Source organism: Athalia rosae, chromosome 4, assembly GCF_917208135.1.
Source record: "Athalia rosae chromosome 4, iyAthRosa1.1, whole genome shotgun sequence".
Taxonomy (NCBI): Eukaryota; Metazoa; Arthropoda; class Insecta; order Hymenoptera; family Athaliidae; genus Athalia; species Athalia rosae.
In genome coordinates this window covers 10,271,262-10,293,789 of record NC_064029.1, presented here as the reverse complement: position 1 = coordinate 10,293,789, position 22,528 = coordinate 10,271,262, and the positions used below count along the sequence as shown (strand labels likewise).

The 22,528-nt window shown below is 41.8% G+C and overlaps 1 protein-coding gene across 1 annotated transcript in view; it reads left to right on the top strand.

The window, feature by feature from the left end:
- LOC105693027 (Ig-like and fibronectin type-III domain-containing protein 1) overlaps positions 1–22,528 on the top strand; it is a 94,888-nt gene that overhangs the window by 36,855 nt on the left and 35,505 nt on the right. Inside the window, exon 3 of the mRNA XM_048654105.1 lies at positions 5,956–6,104. Within this exon, the coding sequence (XP_048510062.1) occupies positions 6,017–6,104 (88 nt within the window). The 5' untranslated portion in view covers positions 5,956–6,016. The remainder of the gene's footprint in view (positions 1–5,955; positions 6,105–22,528) is intronic.

The window sequence follows — 22,528 nt, the reverse complement described above, 5'->3', positions numbered from 1 at the left end:
TGGATCGCATTTAGGTAGCTCCGCGAAGAGAGGAGACACTTTGGGTTACTCCCCGAGATGATGTGGCTCTTCCCCAAAATGTCGCGCCTCGCGCTCCCTCGTAAGCTCGAATATATACGTTTATCACCCACATATTTCCTACCTACAACGCGACGTCTAAGAATGAGAGAACAAAAGAAATAAGAAGAAGAAGTAAAAAAACATCGCACATTTCCGACAGCCAAAGGCGACGACGAAGAGCTCTGGGGTGAAAAGCGAAGCGAAGGGATGCAATCAAGATGGCGTGCGTAAGTAGGCACGCCTCGTGCGATCAAAAACTTTTGTTCGCTGTAGGCAGTTTCCGTTGTAACGAATAACCTTTGCTTCTCGTTACTCCTCCGAAGCATACCCCCCACCTGCTATGGATTACGCATACGTGGGTGTGCGCGAACGAGATTTATTCCGTCCGACGGACGACATACCTTCTACGTCGCACTCCCCGTATAACCCACCAGCTTCGACTTGGAATGCTAGAGTTAAGAAATTGTACATTTCTGCTACTCAGCTGGATTAATTTTGGATTATAAATGTTCGTAGATACGGTAGACGTACGAACACAATTTCACGAGGTACGTTTCAACCGATCGATATATACATGAGAGTATAACCGAGTAACGGTATGTAACATGGATCCTAGTTCTACGGGGTGTTCGAAAAATGGCGAACACTTTCCGGGTAGGAAACATCGTCTCAACGACTCCGCTATTTGTGACATTTGCAGTTACAAGTTTTCTTCGAGTCCTTCGGATACTCAAAGGCTAGAAGATCCCCTCCGATTTGATGAAAATCTACACTTACCAAACGGTGTTGTTTTCAATTATTCGGTACGGACTCGAGGAGCGAATCGACTGATATTCGAAAACGTCCTCATTAAAAATCAAATCTGAAGCATGATCGAAATTCGAAACTTCTCGATAGCGGAAATTTTAATAACACGGCGGAGTAACGATGCAATTCTTGGAAGCCCCGGTATAGAAGTACCGACGGTGCGGATGTGAATTATGAACTGAACTCCGCTACACCTGCCAACTCTGCAGCGCGGTAAAATCTGGTAGTTTTACTGCCAAGGGGCGAGTGCCGTGATTTGTCTTGGTTTCTCGTATTCATGCGCGCGTAGAAGTACATAGTCGCTATGTAAAACCGATCGAGTGGTTCGTCGATACCGAATCATAGCTGCGAAATATATGGCGGAGCTTCCGGAGCTCAAGTTGCGCAGTTGGAACTGCAGGTGCTGTACCGATATTCTAGTAATAGGTCGCAAATTGAGAGAATTTTACAAGTCGATCAATTAGAAGTCGATCGAGCTCGAAGGAATAGCCGGGATACGGCCGTTCGAAGCGACGAAATTCTATACGGAGCTTAAATAACAAGGTCTCAATGAAGCTGAGACGGGACTACTTGAATGGAGTTTAATAGCGAGCGATAGGAAATTCGGGAGAATGAGAGGAAAGAAAGAAGGGAAACCGCCTTCGGGGGATATTTAGGTTGAAGAAGAATTACGGAAAGTCGGATCGGGTGTATTTGTATATATCTCGCTGCAGGGGTTTGTGAAAAAAATGAATTCTCGACGGTCGATTTGAATAAATTTTCCGAAATACGAATCGTCGCCGTCCCCGCGTAAAAGAAGAGAGAAATAAAAAAAAACGAACGAACGAATGAACAACGAACGTATTATTGCGGCGTTCTTACGAGTGTGGTGAATTTTTGCGCCATCCGATCGAGATTATCACGATAAATCGGAATGATCCACGTAAAATAACTCGAGTGCTCTCCTTCGACGAGGTGGACCGTTAATGCTTCACCTCGCCGAGGAAAAGAATGGTCCGGGGGAACCCCGAGAACTACTATTTGATACCCTTTCGGATGATACTTTTACTTTCATATTTAGAACCCTCGTTCCAAAGGCGATAACCATTGCGGACTAGAGTCCAAGCGATATTCCGGGTGTCCCGAATGTCCTGTTAAGTCCTTCGGGTTCGGTGCCACTGGCTAGTCAGTATTATTAAATTAGACCCGCGGTTGCGCGCTCCGTTCATTCGTTCGCGAGACCTCTCGATTAATACTCGACTCTCGTGTAAATGTAATCTCATAATATCGGTATTGGAAAAAAAAGATGAAGGAGAAGTAAGAATCGGCGGAATTCGAAATTAAATAATAACGGTAGATACCGCGGGGCGCTGTGCAGTGTGCCGTAGTAATTTCAAGTTTCCAAATACTTCATCTATGGAATAATCCTGAGAACTCTCGCGGTTCGTGAACTCGGCAAACTACGATGCGGAAAATGAAAGAACCGCAATATCGCCTGCCGAAATCTCGAGGACGAGTCAAAATCATTTGGACGCGAGTTATATCCGAATAAGAAAGCCTCACATTTTCAACGCCAAGGTAAAGTTTTCAAATTCTGCAGTTTGTTTCGCGAACTTTGAGCTCCGGCGCGCGTGCTGCGGATGACATTACTTTCTTTCGTACGACGGCACCCTGCTTGCATCGCTCCTTCTCGCTGCTCGCCACACTTGTAAACATCTTCCATGAGGGAAAAAACACGAGTAACGTCTGCACCGCGACGGTGCTGCTAGAGTGGGCCAGAAAACTACGGCCGAGACATGCCGTGGTGGCAAATTTTGAACCGAGACTACCTCAATGGAACCGCCTAGGAACATAGAGGCTTAATTCGTTCAATCGTTGTTCGACGAACCCAACACTTCTGACCAGACGTTAATTAAATTGAAAATTGATGCCACCGTGGAGACGTTCGTTTCCATGTTACCATTAATTGTCCGTATAATTTCGGCGTTTCATCCCCTGAGTCGAATGAGCTCGTATCGACCCTCGGACGACGATCTCTCGACTCTGGTGACGAAGGGTGCTCTTCGTTGCACGTGAATTTAAATTGAAAGAAAATCTTCACCGACGGTAGCACTCGTCGAGTCCATTTTGCCCTCTCGAGCGTTTTGTCTTTTTCGGCAATTTTGAACTCGCCCTGATTTTTTTTCGACATTTGAATTACTAAATTCCATTCTCCGAATAATATATAGAAGGTATTTTAATAACAAAACACGACCGAATACTTTCAGCTGAATCATGATCGTCAATTAATATTATTTTTATTTTTAGCAAGGGTGGATCGCGGGTATAATTTTTCTTCCTTTTCGCCCAGTATACAGCGACTTCTTCGCGATATTGCGGTTTATTGGTCCGACCCAGCGTCGAGGGTGTAATCAGGCAGGAGTCGAGGATAGCCTAGTAAAGTTGTGAATTAAGCAAAGGAAAAAGGAAAACTAGTTATCAGATTTTTCAGCGAATGCTCAAGACCGTATAGCAGAGAGAAGAAGAAAAATGAAAAAAAAGACCCTCGACGAGACTTAAATTTCATCCCATCTCGACTCCGTCTCGTGGCGTCACAAATCGCGTGCGCGAACCTTCTACGTGAAGTATTTTTAATTAGAGCAAGGTCACGAGGTACGCGGCGCAACGTATAGTCGGTATACATATGTGACAACGTCGAGCTCCGAAAAAGCTACTCTTTAACCATCCTTATCCTTGTCCCGACGGAGTTGTACTCCGTTCGGTCTACTTTTCACCTCGACAAGAAGAAACGGTAAAAGGATGGAGACGATGAAGAGGGTGGAGATGGCGTCGAGGTTCCACTTGACCAGCCTAGGTAATGAGTCTGTCGCAAAGTGAAACCACTTCATCAATTTTAAATAACCAAGAGACGCGCGAATCTCACCGGCATTAAAAAACTAGAACGTTCGCCTACGCGACGCTAGTTCTCGCTGTGTTCCCACCTTTTCATCCCTTATTTTACCTCGGCTGTTTCTTTTTTCTTGCCACATACGCTGAACGACGCTTTCTTGTTGTGGGACACGACCGACCGCGGTTCGTCGACCAACCGAATGCCCTGAATCGCCAAAAACTATGTCCCGCAACGAGACTCTTTGACAACTTTCGAAATTTTTTTTTTTCTCGATAAAAACTTATCGAACAATCGCCGGAATTATTATGGCACTTATTACCTCCGTCAAGTTAGCCCCCCCCCCCCTCCCCCCCCCCCTTCGAAAATTCGAATTTTCTTGATTGTTCCGAATTGTTGTAGGTTTGTTCTATGCATATTGTCCAAGAAAATCAATGTCCTAGTGAATCTCCGAAAAATCAAAAAAACGTTTTTTTCACCTGGGCCCCCCTGTTTCGAAAATTCGAATTTTTTCAATTGTTTCAACTTGCTCTGGTTGTTTCAAACTCACCTATTGTCTTTGAAGCACTTTGTCGTAGGTCCAAAAATGCCGACAAAAAACTTTTTTGAATTTTCTTACTCGTTTTTGAAGATACGACGATGTGCTTTTGGAACAATGTTTGGAACAACTAGAACAACCTGGAACAATCGAAAAAATTGAAATTTTCGAAAAAGCGGGGAGCCGGGTCAAAAAAACGTTTTTTGATTTTTCGGAGATTTAGTGTACACTAGGACACTGATTTTCCGAAACAATATAGAACAAACTTAGAACAGTTCGGAACAATCGAGGAAATTCAGATTTTGGAAAAAGGGGTGGCTAAGTTTACGGAGGTCACTTATTCGCTTTTTGTATCGTATCAGCCATTTCTACTCAAATTTGTACGAAAGTTAGGAGCGAATTGTTCAGGATTCCGACTTCCCGCGCTTGTTGTTAGTAGCAAAGCGGAGCTTTTTCGCTTCACTCGTTTTTTTGTAACGTTGACCAAAGTTACTAGGCACGCGAAGAGACTAAAAATCGGAGTTGAGGAGTCCGGGCGTTCGATTCATCGTTCATCAATTTTTCTAGCATCGGGGATTGCCACGGTCCAACTTTCGTTCATGAAAAAGTTACCAGGGGAACCGGCTGTCGAGGCTATTCGAACAGGAAATGATACGTTTTCCCTCGATGCGCGTGGCGCGTAAGCCGCGATTTATCGATAGCTGCCCATAATATCTGTTTAAAGAAGCGACGAAACGATTATGTTTATAACCCTTTTTTCGAAACCAAAAATTCAGCTCTACAGAATCCCGATCAGTTAAGCCGAAAAGCCCCCGCAGTCGATTAAATACGATAATATAATACCAATGACAAAAGTATTACCCGTAGCTAAGAGCATTAATTTGGATTATCCGGGGTAACAGAAAATATCGTAAATGGAATCCGAAAAACGCGCTGCCGGGGAGCCCTAGCCCTCTCCTCTTCCTACTCTCCCGCAGGACCACGCGGCGTTTTATTACGCGCGGGCAGACGATGTTTGCGGTCAGTTGGATAGCGAGGAAAAAAATGTATTCTTTTATTTTTGGCTCTTGCTGTTTTTTTTTTCTTTTTTTTTTTTTTTTTTTTTTTTTTTTTTGGTTTTTACCCCAAATGCATACCCGAAACAGAACCGCTGGCCGAATATGCCTCCATATGCGTGACTATATCCCTCCGTTAATGTGCTCGGGGTGAATGGGGTATACGTGTACCGTGCCCCACGCGTACATAGGTATTGCACTCTATGTAGGTACGTACTCGTCATTTGCGTTTGTTCGTCCCTAGCGGATTCCGAAAAACGAATTGTATAACAAAATAACCGTTTGGTTTGAATAAACAGCAGAGGTGGAGTTTGTTTGTCTTTTCTCTTATCTCTTATCCAGGTTGAGCGTTTAGTTTGTTTGTTTTTTTTTTTCTTTTTTTTTTCCCCTGTACATCGCACAACCAATGAAAACGTTTGATTTTAGTTCACGATTTGGTCGTGTGTACTTTTTCGTATACGGTATATTTGTACCGTGTCCTTTATTACGGGGTGAATGTGTACATAGCGACCCTTTCGCTACAAATGGGGATGAATCGATTGAATCATATATCGGCGATGAAAATAAAAGTCTTGTCCCATCGAGGACGTGAGAATTAATGGGAGTTTTTCTTAATTTTCTGATTGCAGGTTAACCGTGCGTGCGGTAAAAATTGGATCGGAACAAAACGAGGGAAACGAGGCAATCAGCATGTGGGGTAACACCGATACCTTCAGAACCGTCCTTACGGTCTTTCTGATCATCCCGGTCACAGTCACGTCCACTCGAGCGTCCACGGGTACGTAATATTATACGCTTTTATTTCCCCTCGATACTTTCGGGCCGCGACCGTCGCGGTCTCGAAATCCTTCGATAATCCCCGTGGACGGACCAGGGAAACGGGGAAACGGGAGACGGGAAACGGAAAGAGGGAAACGGCGCGGATATATCCTTTCGAGTTTTATGCTTCGTGGTGGCTGCCCTCTGTACTCGAACCGAAGGAAAAACCCCCGCGTATAAACGGAGTTTTCGGACACCCGAGGAAGAGGGTTAAAGCCACGTGGGTTGAATAGTTTACCGCCGACGGTGTCTCTTGACCGAGTCGGGGGGCTGACCGTTCATCGCAAACTAGTTTACTGGTTTCTGGATTTCTGGATTCCGGTTACCGGTTTACCGGTTATACCGCTTGCCAGTTAGCGGTTGGCGGGCCGTGACCAGCCGTTCTCATCCTCCGCTCTGCCAAGGGGTCGAATCCCACAGGGCAAAATGCCCGGAGAAACCTGCGGACCGGACCGGGCAAAACCAAACCAGATTTCTACCTTCCCGAGAGAACGCTGATTTTCTCGGTATTAATGGCAAATGCGTGTTCATTATCCCACCCTGTGTTACTGACGGACCTTTAAGTCTTATGCAACTGTCATGTAACATCGATGTATAGAAATCCGTCACATGGCCACTATACCTATCATATATATTTTTACCGTACATCTATGGAAGCCTAGAGTGTGAAATTTTTTTCTTTCTTCAATCACTTTTCGAGTACGGAAAATCTTCATACTTACGCCAACGGTCTTTCTAAACGAGCGGATGAGAATGGAAAAACCAAGTGGAAAAATTTGCAAGTTCGATAAAATCCTTTCAGGACAATGATCTCAGGGCAGAGCTTTTTTCATTTTCTATATCCAACATCAGCTGGAAATCCGGCACTTTTTAGAAGCGCTTCCCAATCTGGAGGATTCGCGCACAGAGCGATGTGTAAAATGAAATCAAGATACGGAATTATTCAAAAGTAATGAAATCCCCGCGCTAGACGAGTTTCATGTTGCATTTCCAAGCGATGCAAATTTGCATGCGCATTTTCAGAGAGATGTTATCCATCCGTTTTTGCTCACCTATGCTTTCACGCGATTCGCAATGGATTTTGAATTGGATTGACGTTACTTTCAGTTCCTGTGAACAAATCGAAAGCGAAAAATGATAATGGAATTAGAAAAAAAAAAAAAAGAAACAAAAGAAACAGAAACGGAAACGAAATTAAAATTCAAAGGCTGCGAAAGGCCGTAATTTTCATTGTGTTCTATACTCGCAGCTTACCGAAAAGATAAAATACGAGAAAAAGTGAGGACGGAGTGTTGAAAAAAAAAAAAAAAACGAACCAACAAATGGCGTGATAGAGAAGAGAAAAAAAACTGAGAAAAAAGAAGTTGGGGGGGGCGAAAAGGATAAGGCATTTGAACGTTGGGAAATAAGAATTGAGACTCGCACGCTGCTTATTTAAGCAACGAAAGCGCCTTCCGGAAGTTCGCGCCCTTACCATGAACCTTCAGCTTTCCCAATTACTTTCATTTCTTTAGGGTAGAAATGTCCGTTGAACAAACTCGTGATAATATAACGTCGTGCAGTAAAACCGAGCAAATGATAATTTTGCTATTTTTCATCCCCTTCATTTTTACAACTCACGATAAGTTTTAACTCCAAGAGATATTATCGCTCGATCTCGTTGTACATTGGGATACGTGCCTCTCCTTGATGCCCGACATGAAAAAACTAGTTACACTTTCCTTTGAACTGCAGAATAAATTTGATTTTTTAAAAAAGAAGGAAAAGGAACCCCGACTAAAGATGCATATTCGCAGATAATGGACATTTTTTGATGCATATATCTGTAGCCTCAATTTCATTGACAATTGAGTTTTTTTTTTTGTCAACCTGAGGAGAAGAAACAATACAATTCCCTCCGCTCGTGGTTTTAAAAATTCGTGAAATTTTTGATATCACATTGTCATTTTTATTCATTGGAACAACGAAGGAAAAAAATGCCATTCTGTTTTCTGTCCTTACCCAACTTGAGACGTTCGTACGAAATATTCATGCGAGAAATGAATGCCGCAAGTATAATAATACGAGAGAATTCAGAGTTCTCTGGGCAAAAAAGCTCACCGTTAATTTCCAGTTTTTCGTTGCTCAAACGCGAATTGAAATAAAGATAATAGGAATATTTTCCATTCGTTTTTATTCGAATACAGAACGTGAGGTAAGGCTAGGAGTTGCCGGGTAGGAGGTATGCGTTTTTTTATACCCAATAAGTCCCGTTGGGTTTTTTAATTATTTTCTCTTTTTCCCCACGCAGTACGGTCAAAGCTATGTACGTACGTACCTACCTACGAAAGTTTTCTTTTTATTGCAACGATCCGTTACAAGCAGTAAACTACATTTCCGGTTAACTTGGCTCGCTAGACTTTTAGTTTTTTAAACTTCAAACTTCCTCAGTTTTCTCAGTTCCGCCGCTGCTGCTACTTTTGCCTTGACTCACAACCCCTTTTATCCTCCTTCCCTAATTACAACAAACATTAAACAACAAACTGAACGGCAAACATTAAACACTCGACACTAACGATAAGATGATAAAAGCAAGGAATTTAATTACCGATTCATTTCAACTTTGAAAACAGCGGTACAAACTGAACTCCAGGCGTACATACGTGTAGATATAGTCTACGAACTACCTACTACCATACCACCTCGCCTGCAGGCTATCAATAATTCGATTCTGCAAATTTCATAGATCAAAAATGTAGAGAAACTTACCGACACGATAACGTAAGAACGCTTCATTTCGCATGAGTATCGAACATTATTTTCCACGACAAAAGCATGAAAGAGTTGTGCCACTTTTCCGACGTTTCCGGAGGCAACGTTCTGCGCACGTCTAATGTGCAATATTTATCCTTGTTGGAGCTAGTCGCCTACGGAAACGTCAGAAAAGTGCCACAATATGACCACCCTTTATATGAATGCGTTATATGAAAGAAATATGATCCTAGAACAAGCAAATGGGTGAAAATGCGAGGTGAGGAATCCTCAGACCTCAGCTCCCTTACCACTGATAATAATCTCGTTGACATTGAACTCACAATCAGATGAAAGCTCGATTCCGATTTACGTAGGAAAAGTGATTAAAAAATCGCTATAAAATTATTAATAATGGAAGATGATGGAAGCCATTCGACGAAGCGCGAATCTCCGTTCCGCTTTCGAGCTCCCGTCGCAGTAAGGATACTCGGTAACGTCCCGTACTTTCAAACGCACATATTATTGACACGAGACTACAGCCTCTCGATCGAAGAAATGGAATATTTCGTTCCTTGTTCGAATTTTAATTGAATCGAAGGCGCACCTACCCCTTCGAACGAAGCTCCGCGGTAGGATTATTCCCAGCCTTAAAACAAACATCACGTATACTTTCGAATCGAGATGTATGTCTTTTTCCGTGTGTATGTAACCACGTGGCCAAAAGTTCTCTTTGCAGTGATCCTAGTTTAACTGACCGTGAAGCGCTGCAAGGTAAAGCCGGATATAACTTTTGCAGAGGTTCAGTCGCCTGGCCGCCTCTCGTGATACTCGACACATACATGTATATACTTCAACACTTATACATATACATACACCCATGTACATATATGTATACATAATCTGCCTTCAGTGTACATGCGAAGATTCGTGTGAAGAGATATGAAAATTGTAAAGATCTTAGAGCCCTCGCAATACATAAAAATTCACGTCGAAATTCACGTGCAGAAACAACACGTTAGGCATGATGCGAACGTATGTTTCATTATTACGTTTTATTCGCTTGTTCATCGTAAGTTTTTCTCGTAAGTTCGAGGTGGTATGTGCCTCATAAAGCCGTGAACTTGTCAGAGTCGAAGCTCTTTTCCTGTATATTTTTATGCCCTCGTGATACTAGATTTTATTTTCACTATACGTATACTTTTGTGGCTGAGTTTTTTTTGCACAAGTTTCGCACGGATATTGCTATATAGATGTACAGAGATGAGGATCAAAGATCGAAAAATATATGGCAGCTATATAACGCGCGCAGAAATAATTGAATCTTCCGATACACACCGTGTACTTGTATAACATAGGTATGTCTGTCAGCCACGCCCATCTGCTGACGTTCGTCTGGAAGAAGGATACACGTGAAGAACAAAAAAAAAAATCGAGTAAAATGAAATGAATAAAGGACAAAAGTATGTCCGAAAATTATATCTACGAAGTTTACCCATTGTGCTCGTGTACTCCGTGTTATTTGGACTTTTTGGATCTTTTTCGTTTTATCCACCTCGCGAAAATCCTAAAAAAAGACTTCGAATCACATAAATATTTTACCACATAATTAGAAATAGTCCAATAACGTAGAGAATAGAGTTTTTCATATTCATTTTTCGTTTCTCACGCATTCTAAACATTTTTGAATTATGAGGTCACGAGATCCGAGACTGGAGAGTTTCGATGTTCGTTGCAACCAGTTGTATATACATATAAGTATAATTCATGGCTCAATATGAAAATAGCATTTCTCTCATATTTTTCGATGTAGAATAATGTTCGATACTTTTCCAACCATTCTAACACGTGGGGTGGGTAAAACGAGAAACGTCCACTTTTTTGGAAATTTAGTGAATTTGCAAACGTACATTTTCACGCTGTACATTTCGGTTTTGTAAAATTCCGTAAATCAACCGACACTGCTGCGGTAAATGTTGGCTTCTGCTGTCGTGTTCCCTATGCGAACGAATTGTGATAAGAAACCAGCTCATTGTTGGATTAGACTTGAGTCTGAATTCTACTGATGAAATTAGACATCAAATCAGGACGCTTGGTATAGGTACGTACATACATTTCAAAAGAACGGGACATTACCGCATATCTTTATGGTTAAGAAGAGCTATGGAAAGTACCGTATGGCCAAACGTTGAGATTTAACTAAATATGGCTCTCCTAAATCATTTCAATCGTTAGCATTTTTGGGAAATTTCGATGCATTTTCGCCGTATGAATGAAAGGAAAATTTTCATTCGAGCCTAATCTCCATAGCAACGACGTACGGGTTTTCGAATACTATAAACATGGATAGTCTTTGCTGAACTTGGAATAGTACGAAGGCGTTTGCCCACCTAGCGATAATTGAAATCCACCAATCCAGATTTTTGAATCCGTTTGCTGAAATGTGTTATGCTTGTTGACTCGTCGGTTCCGCAGTGAGAGTTTTGTGCTATGGTGTAAATGAAGTGTCTTGCCACTATTATTACGAATATACGAAGCTGAATAAAAACTAAAAAACGTGAGATTGTTCGTTGACGAAGAAGTTGATTTTTCCATGTAGCGATGAACTAATTATATATTTGAAAGGACAATATGACTGGGTATAGAATGGGTTTAAAAAATACAAAATGAATAACTTGATTTCGAATAATGATTTCCACAAAAATGAATGCCAACAAAACGCTAATTAACTTAGATTTATGGCTGAAGGGATTCGCTTACGGTCGCACTCCTTCAATTGATATGAGTTACATTTTATTTTTAGCCCTTGGCTTGATTCCGATTTCGTAGAATTTATTCAAGTAGAATAATTAAACGATCACTCGAATTTCCATGAGCTACTCCGATATGTGCCTTATTCACCGGCTTCTTGATTCTATTCAAAATATTCCCAAGTGTTTTAATTCGGCAAAATATTCTAACAATAAGTCTTTTCAAGTGGCTACTTCGCTAGCCACTTGTGCTCCTAGGGCGGTTCCTTGGGTTCCTAGGATTTTAGTCTAGCATGCTAGTATGCGAGGTCATACTGATACGGTAAGAGATATTATTTGAGACAATTAAGTGAATCTTTTCATTTACGGTGTTCAGATACCTGGAGTTGAATGTAAGTTTTGTCGTGCATCGATATCATTCCCTTTTCTGTAATCCCTCGGTGGGTCACTCTTAATGAAGAATAAAAGATATGATGTCGACAGAGCATGACGATAACGATAAAAGTAAAGCAGTTGCATTGAATCTGAGAAAGGTTAATATTCCGGAAGGGGGCGACCGTGAGACATGACAACTATCTCTCTGTGTAATGGAATAAAAATTAATTACATTGAATCGTCGCGTGTTTCGATATACTGAACGATCTTAACTATCATCGTTCTTTACTCCTATGAATTCTTATATTATTAGGCAATTACACTCATCAAATAATAAATTCGCAAAAAAGCATCTCGGGTGCAAAAAACATCGCCAAGTACATTAATTTTTTCCAAATCAACGATCGTTGCTAAAAAGTCGTTTTTCAAGAGTAACCTTGAATTATATTCGCTGGTGAAAAAAGGGTCGAAATTGATCATTCTACCAAGTACATGGAACGCACGACACCTAGTCGTACCGGAAAAATGAAACCTTTGAATAAATTTTAACAATTCGGATAAAAAAACAATTGAGAAAAAAATATTAACAAAATTTGGAGGCAGGGGGACCTGGCGGGCTTTCTGAACTATAGATATCAGATGCTGCTCGTGTGATAATTCGTCAGCCCGCCAAGAAGCACTCACTCCGAATTATGTTACAATTTTTTGGATTAGCAATTTTTTCAATTTTATTCTAATTTTTGATTTCGCCGGTACAGCAAAGCGTCACGAATTTGACGTACTTGAAACAACGATTGATTGGGATCCTCTTCTCTACGAAGAATTTAATTTCACGGTTTTTCTTGAAATTGGTTGGTAGTTACTTAAGGAGGCACGGATAACGATTTCTTGACGTTTGATAGGGAACAATTAATGTTCTCGGCGGTGCTCTTCACACCCGAGGTGCTTTTCGAGGGATTACAAATACCACCCAGTGAACACGTTGCACAGCTGAGGGTGTATCGTTTGGACAGAATTCACTCGGAGTCGTTTCTACCGAGAATTTCTGCCGATGGATCGTTTGGACAGAACTACGAGTGAAGTTCGTTTGGACAAAACTCCTACTTCTGTGCAAACGAACCGCCCGAGGGTCGTTTGGATAGAATATGATTTGTGCAGCGAAAACGAATTCTGACCAAACGATGCTCACTCCTTTGGGAGTAGATCATATTCTGTCCAAACGACCCCCACTCGTAGTTCTGACCAAACGATCCATCGGCAGAAATTCTCGGTAGAAACGCCTCCGAGTGAATTCTGTCCTGACGATTTCTGTCCAAACGTCGCTCACTCGTTGTAGCTATACCGACGACGTTGAAGTATAAGGACAATGATTTTCGTTGAAAAAAATTCAAGAAAGAAGCAGAAGAAAGAAGGGGGAAAAATTGTATAATTGATAGTACGGTATTTTTCACGTTGTTAGGTACACACCGTGGTAAGACGAGGTGCTTTCGAGCAAGCAGTTAGTTCTCCTAATAGCGTGGCCTATAAAAATTCCGCGAGGTGCTGACTTAGAAATAATTATATAAGAAGAGAATTACCATTACCATAGATCAGTTTTACCGTCAAATAAGACCCCGCTGCAACGTAGAATTTTAGGCGTTCCTTCTCCCTCATTTACCCCCTTCTTACTCTGCAATTTTCGCCCATCCACTCGATTACCTACCATACCTACTACTTTTGATATATGTATATCGTCCAAGGGGCTACAATTTCGTGCCGACTCCCCGGAGGAGCAAAGGCACGGCCGAGGGATCCGAAATTTAATTTAAATCGAAGGGATCTCATACTCTGGATGGATTACGAAGTGGCAAAAAAGAGGACACGACACCTCGATTCTCTCGTGAAAGGCGAACGGGGAAAGAAGAAAGGAAAGAGGAGAAAAAAAAATTTGTCCAATTGCAAACGAATCAACTTGTAATCGACATTGAATCAATCTTTTCTCTATCTCTCTCTTTCTTCCTCTACCTCTTTACTCGTTTTGAAAGAAATACTGGAATGGCGGTAATTTACACCCCACGTTACACCTATCATAACATTTTACCTTTTTACATTCATAATTGTGCCTCGAAGTTTTTAAATATTTTTTTCTCCTTCTTCCTTCCTATGAATGCCTATTTTCCTCAATGACTCAAGTTCTATTTTCGACTCGTTCCAGGTTCGAGGATGAATCATTAAAGACCCAGCTAAAAGTGGGCAAACATTTCAGGTCAGGGGGGTTTAGATTTGTTTGTGTTTAGCGGTATATACTTAGAATTGTCCCAAATGATGTATAAACCAACTCTCCATAAACGTACGTAGGTATAACGTGTGTAACATACGTGCTATACCATAGCACCTTCTACTTTGAGCAGAGAACAAGTGACACGTAATGGACGTTGACTTGAAGAGATTACGTGCATAAATCTCCGTTGCAACATTGGCGAAACCCCGAGACTGTATAAATTGTATACCTACCCCACACGAACTCGTACGTACGTATATGTTACACATAACCTCGTATAGGTATACGTGCGACGCATGGACATGGCCGTGCAAGAGGTGAGTTTATAGGTGAAATAGAAGGAGAAGCCAAGGGTATTACTCTTATACATACGCAAGTCCGTAGGGGTGCCTATGCCTAGTCGTAAACTATTCGCCGAGTTCCTTTGTTCGCCGGTTGTTACGTACGTGTTATACAAATACGAATACACCGTCCATACGAAATTGTATGAATACACACTCGTGTTACAGCATTACATGCAATGAGAAGGTACGTATCACGCGCAGCTACATATACACGCACATACCCGTACATACCTGGTGAAATAACGCGTCACAACACCACCACTCTCTTCCTCCCCGCTGATCTGCAGGAAATGATGACGATGATGCATGAAGCGACACGGGTTAACGGGGAGTGGCCGAAATAAAGGAATGGTCCATTTCGAAAGATTAACGAGACATGAATCCGTGAACAAATCCGTCTGGAGCTTTTTTTGTTTTTAATATGATTTTTTTTTTTTTTTTTTTTTTTTCGTTAATTTTCGTACGTAAGAGTGCGGGAAAAATTGTAGACGGTGGAGAGATTGTCGAGACATTATTTGTATGATTTGATGGATTTGTACCTACTTTTGTTGTTCACGATGCAGAGTTATTAGTTCGGAGGATATGATGAGCTTTGAAGCAATAAAATTGTATTATATTGATGGAAATATGCCAAGACGCTAGATTATTCCTGCATACGATTCGATAAAGGAAATCGTTTAACCTCGACTCACCCTAACTCTCTTTGACCTCATCCGCGCAAATGGTTGAGTCTACCGCGGCTATAAAACGTTGATATTCTCTGCGTACCGCAAACATAAAATACAAAGCTAGATAGTTCTTTCTTCTTTTTCACCAGCAGCTACTTCATGCTTCACCTCGAATTCGCACGTAGCCGTTGGAAAGATACCCCATAACTCTCTTGTAGTAAATCCTTGTAATCACATATTTCCTGATACTCTCTTCCACACACCGATGCGCGGGTGCCCGCGGTGCAAGTAAATATTGCCTATATACATATGTCGCATGTATGTACGTACTTGTATACTTGTATATAACAGGTATACATACCTATGTATTTACTACACCAAGATGTGGTGGTATAAAATTATTGCTCGCAAACAGACAAATAAACGTAAAACAAACAAACTATCCAACCAACCCGCAAACAGACAAACAAACGAGGGGGTGGATTCAAAATTCCCGTTTGTATCGTGGCGTTGAAAGCACTTGATGCGATTGCACGGTAGTTTTTGGTTGTTTGGTAGGTTAGAGGTATACCTATATACCTCTAATACGTTGTTCTCTTCCTTTTACGCTGGGTTTTGTCATTACCATTCCGAGAACTGGATATACCTATACCGGGTGGAGCGTTGAAAGTGACGCGGGCGTTTAACCCCCAAACGAAGCGAGATCTGGACGAATGTAAATCAGGCAATAGTCTCGCGGTGTTTTTCATTTGTCTCCCGATGTCGAATTATCGAGGTTATTTGGAGGTCCATTTTTTGTTTTTTTTTTTCTTTCAAACCGGATGCTGTATATTACCTCGCATGAATTGAAGGGGTATTCAATCTTGAGCTGAAAAATACTCGCGCGTCAATATGAAAAGATCCACAGGTGACTAGAGTTGATGGAAAGCAATCAGTGGTGGAGTTGGTGAATCGTTAGCGGACACACAGTGTACAGTATAGGTATACCGATCTGATTCGAACGTAGAACAAAAGATGGAAACTAAAAACGGGAGTTTGTCGATAGCCAGACGCGCGATTGCGTCCCTTTGCGAAATTTTAACAATTCTCACCAATCGACAAATCCAGACCCGACGGTGTGGGGGGTTACTGTTCAACAGCGGAATATGGGTAGCGAGCGGCGTGGTTCAACAACAACGATTCAGCGACAAATAAAATAATAGTAACATTCAAAAGAAATTCGTAATTACGAGAGATTGTAATTCAAGACAGGCGGCGGCAAATACAGAATCGGAGGTGAAGAAAAGTGTTCGGGAGTAACGAATATAATTCGCTCAACGATAGCGGGAGAAATCAGGTGATCATCGGTAATATTTCAGACAATAATTACAATTGCGCAATTACTTTTCGGAGGTTATTCTACTTCGATACAGCGGTTGTATTGTCAATATCGGTCGGAAACGAAACGTAATAATCCTCGAACATATTTACGGGAACGAATTATCAAACGGAGGAGTATCAAATTACTCAGAAAGATGACGTGTCATGTACAAAAGCGGAACTGTATTTATATAACATAATTGGGGCCGAATTATAATCGAAATACCGTACAGAACAACCAGATATCATCACAGGGCTTTTGTAACGAAGTCTCGCTCAATTACTCAGTTACCGAATTCACTGAATTATGCCTCGTACAGCGAATGCAGGGGAGAAAAACGCTAGTAGAAGACCGACTAATTACTCAGAGTCAAATGTATTTTACAGAACGTACGATAACTTCAAACGCGAAGTTCGCCGGGAGAAATTGCATAATTCCTCAGAACGTAACGAATTCTTTTGGACGTACGAAACTTAACAAATTACGAAGTAACCGATGCAATTCGCAATTCTCACTTGGCCGACGTCGCGACCTTTACAAAATGAGGAAAACCTTGCTCCGCTAAGACTTTCGGCGCCCACTGGCTCTGACTGACTTTTTACAATTAAACAGATTCGATTTTAACCGAAGCTAACGGATGCCGAATGGGAGTGATTGGTTTGGACAGAATTCGTCTCTACAGAAAATTTTTTCCCGGTGATCGTTTGGACAGAGGAAATTGCGACCTACAATTAGGTGCGTTCGAACGGAATTAGACCAGCGGGATCGTCCGGACAGAATCTGTTTTCGCTGCATTTTTACAGACGAATCAGAATGCCGTTTGTCCGGCTCGCAGCGGGGGATCCACGTCGGTAGTTGAGCGGTACGGATGACGTCGGGGTCCGATCCCTCGAAGCGAGGAGGACCCCGGAGGTGGTCGTATCTCGTACCTACTGTGCTCCAATTCGTCGTCAGTCCGTCCGCTTACATGAAGGGAGTTTTGGAACAACAACAAGAATTAGCATAACGCACGGGAGATGACTTACTTTAGTTTGGCCTCGGTGGATCTGTCGGTGCTCCGCTCTCTTTGATATTATTTACGTAGGGCTGGAGGGGAGATTTTCGGTGAAATCGAGGTGGCGTAGTAACGTAGTGCGTGCATTCGTATGTAACGTCGTTGTACATTGTACAAATATACATATATGTATATAGTGTGCGTATATTGCGGACGGTGGAAAACGAAGCGACGAAGCGAAGGGAATACAGCTGAAACGGAGAGATGGAACTGGAAACACTTTTTACGGCTCGTTACTTTATAGCTTTGCGTCAACTCCCGTCTCAAGAATCGCGTCTACTTTCGATATACCTATAAAAGAGAATAAGATTCGAACGAGACGGATGCCTTCCAATTAAAGGTGCCAATCGGATCGGCGCCATCAAACGTCCGATAGCCTTTCTTTCTGTCTCTCTTTTCTTTCTACTGTTGATTTGATTTTTTCATAAATTAAGTCGTTTTCACCGACGCGCATCCCCTTCCAATCGCCGACCTTGTACCAGACAAAGTCAAAGAGATTCGATTTTCGGCGAGTCAGACGACGACTCGGTCGACGACGACTTAGTCCTATTACCCGTAGGTTCTTCGAAGTTCAGAGTCTCGAGAGAAAGGGAGATAAGTGCAGATAGAGTTGAGCTGAAATATATGAGGGGGAGTTTGTGTTGCTGCCGCTGCTTCCATTAATCTTGCTTTAGTATTTCTCTCAGTTCATCGAGTTCTCTTGTTTACTTCGTTATCCCGTCAAACTGTCCAACTGACGGAATGTTGGTGATCTCTTAAGACGCGACGCGTCTTAATTCTGTCATTTTTAGTAGGTGAAACGTGTTAATCCTTGAAAAATCTTGAAAGAAATTCTCTACCGAGCCTTCGACCGCGCTCATCATGATCCTTGAAACTTGTGGAAAACTTATCTCGGAGCGACGAAAAAAATAATTTTTCATTTACTCCTTTTTCCCCGAACTGGCAACATATTTTCGCTTGTTTTTTTAACTGAAAATTTGGGGAGAAATTTCGTTCAACGGAGGTCGCAAGATTGGAAATTCGAGGTGCGAAACATTCCGCTTTGATATACCTGTGTATCGGATATCATCATCAGTTTCAAAGAAAACATCGAGGAAATAAGGTCGGAAATAGAAGACAAGCAAATTCAGGTTGTTCCTGAATCCCGACTCAAAATTCTCTGGCACTGCATAATTCTCTCATAAATTTAATCGTCTAGAATATAAATTACGTCTCGGTAGTATATTACGGGAAAACTCTCCACCGCTGCTTCAGAGACTGAAAATACTATATACATATATATATATATATATATATATATATATATATATATATATTTATTCATATATACCTATACACGCCTTTGTATACCTATATTTATAGATGTACACGTACAATGTTATATGGTGGGACGCAGCAGTCAACCGGACCCCCGCCTTCAAAAGTCACAAATTCGCGTGGTTAGATTGTATTTCGTCAAACCGAAATATAAGCTGTTCAGGCGTCTCCGTTTCATTTGTTATCCTGCATATTTTCATCTTTCCATATATTTGAGCTAATATTACTTCTTCTTTTATTTACACTCTGATTTCCTTCATTTTTCCCTTCTTCTTCTCTCCCTTTTCTTCTATATTTCACCCCCTGTATATTTTCCCCCGAGCCTAAATCGCATCTTCACTTCACTTCACGACTGCTCGTTATTTCGGAATATATATATATACTATATGTATACACCAGCTACAACTGTCTTAGGAACTTCTGTCGATGACATCTCGTTATGAGAATGTATAGGATGGCGCAGCGATAAAAAAAAGGGAGACACAAAATCGTCGACATTACATTCAATGTTCGTTGCATGTGATTTATTATTTTTTTTTGCTTTTTATCGATACAATCGTCCTTTTCACCATCGATAGATATGAAATACTTCTTACTCGTGAATTCGTGCAAAATATAAAAAAAAAAAAAAAAAAACATTCGAGTTCGGTCTGTACCATACGACAAATCGAAAGCTCTGAAAATTGTCAAGGTCGCGACATGCATACTGTACATTCTTCACATGAAAGTACAATTATCGAAGAAACTGTCTTATTTGGGTCGTCAAACTCTGGGAGTAGCTTAATATTATGATCATTATTTTCTCATAGGGATCTCTGCCCTAAATGAATGGTTGAAAAGTTGTAGACTCGTGTTCTTGTCCCCTCCCCCCCCCCCCCCCCCCCCCCCCCTATACTTACGTCAAGTACACTTGCAATTAGACGCATATAGAATCGTGCAGATGTCCGTGAGTAGAAGAGATTAACTACAGTATTACACACAGAAAAGGAGGAAAGGAAAAAGGCGTAAACGCGAATGAATTCGAATTACCACCGATATCCGAAGCTAATCAGCTTGAGATTTATTCCCAGTACACACAAAAGATCGGTATCGATGTGTTTCGCGCGGATGTTCTCAGCTAACGATAACTCCCATTCGGTTTCAAATGTGAGGATTTCCGGTTGATGGAAAAGTAAGATGATAGTGGAAAGAAAAATTGAATGAAAAAAAATTAACCAAAAAATAGAATGAGAGAAGGAAATAAAAAGGTAGGAATAAAAGAAAATCCCATCGATTGAAACCTGAATCGAGTCGGAATCGGAAATCTGGGGATTAGGGTCGAAGTTTAAGCCGAAGGCGCGGTAAAATCTCTCCGAGGGAAAAAAGTAGTAGAAGGAAAAGTCATGGAATCGTCGTATGCTACGGTGGCCACCCACCCGGGTGGGGTAGGGTGAGGCGGGTGGCCGCTAAGGAACGACGACGTGCGACGCGAAGCGACGCCCCAAAACCATTTAAAATTGAACTTGAAGAACGAGGAGGAAGACAAGGTGGTGAGGGAAGAGGAGAGCGAAGACGAGATTGTTGACGACGAGGAGGAAGAAAAAATAAATTGTAAGACGAGAGAAAAAGGAAGGAGAATAGAGGAGGACTGCCGCCGCAAGCAGCCTTGTCCGAAGCCAAATGATTGGAAGTCCCGAGTCGACCTACTGGAGTATTGCCAGGCCAGAAGAGTGGAAGACTTGGGTGCACGCTGTGCAGAGATTATGGCGGAGTCATCAACAAGGATCACACCGGAACGTCGGTTTCACCGGAGCAGAACCCGGTCGTAGCTGCCTGTACGGTATATAGCTGGAATTTCGCGAGAAACGGGATTGGACGTTAAAGTGCATCTCTCTGTAAAGCAGCCAAATCAGACCGAATGGATTCGTAGAGCCGTTTCAGTCGAAAGTCGGAGAGAGCTTCCGAGCTTGAACCGCATCCGTGGATACGCTATATCCATTGTCGGGGGACTTCCTTTGGGATTCGATGAAACAAAAGAAGAAATATCAACGTGCTTCGACGTAAGGGGCGTACGTGGTGATCCGCCTCCAGAAATTTAACGGCATTCCTACCAATCGCCGTGAAGATAGCCGAGCCATTCCAAAATGTGTTCCACGCGGCCTCGTTTTTGAAATTCGTCCAAAAACGGACACCGTACGGCAAATCGTTCAGAAAAGACATTCTAAAATCGAAATCGGTGCGAAAAGCACAAGTCACACGGTCATGGACCGAGCACAATTCCAATATGACGGCTGAATTTGCTCAAAATTGTCCTGATTCGGGTATACCTATAACTGTCCACGGACTTTTAATATTCATATGTTTTCGCATCGTTTCGCCTTTATGAATGTCATTCGCTGGTGCTTCTTCCCGATCGCAGGTTCGCGCTTTATATCCCTTATCGGCGAAGTTCTAGCCGGCGCGCTACGTCTCGCACTGCACTTAAATTTTTACGACTGCCGACGTATTTTACAAACATGTAGTCGAACCGTAACGGTAATACCGTGCGTGAGATAAGCGGGATGAAAAAATCCATTACTAAAGACGAAATTGGAAAGAACGCGATCCACTGGATGAACATAGGTACTCACCTGTTGGTCCGTTTATCACACTGCACTTCGCCGTACATGATGTGTAAATTTTACATTTTTCATGCAGCGAAATTAAGAATAACGAAAATTCATTATTAACTGGACGGATAATAATTCGAAAAAATACCGTTGCTTTACTCTTATTGCCGAGTTAAAACTTTGTTAAAATTAACAATTATAGCTAACATCTCCACCGTCGGTTCATGATTGTGATAATTTTATTTTCCGTCCGGTGAACCTCAAAGCTTTTAAATATGACCTACATATAATAATATCCGCTTATCTCTTTCGGATGAAAAGAAACCGTTCGTTTCGTTCAATATCTGGTCGATACCCTTGTAATCTTCGTGACCTTTATCAAACGTTGAACGGGAAATAGAACCTATACCCACCCACCCTTCGCAATGATGGAAGATTTGTTGGGCCAATCGTGAAAATAATTAAGCCGTCAGTTTGATCCGATCCTCACCGAACGAGAAAAAAGAATCTTGACCTTGTGAGCTGCTGCGGGTGGTATAGAGAAAAGAAACGTGAAAAACTTCTGGAAAAAGCGAAAAATAAAATTAATGGATAAAATAACATTCGCATAGACGATGTAGCAAATCCACTCGGTTTTCCCAGACGGATATCGTCGGTGGAGGGAGCGAAATCCAAAACGTATGAAGTACAAACGAACAATTAAACGGAAAACAGACTGGGTGAAACAAAAACAAAAATAGTAAGTAGACGGTGGGAAGATAAAGCTAATTTATTTTCCACGTCCGAAAAATATGACGAGAACGAAATAAAGTGAAAGGAGCGACGCAAAGGTATTCGGAAGTGCAGCTAATTGAACGCGAGCAACAAAACCACCAATTAGCGGCTGAAGTTTCCAACCGTACAGGGCTTCCCCTCATATTCGAGTAAAATAACACGT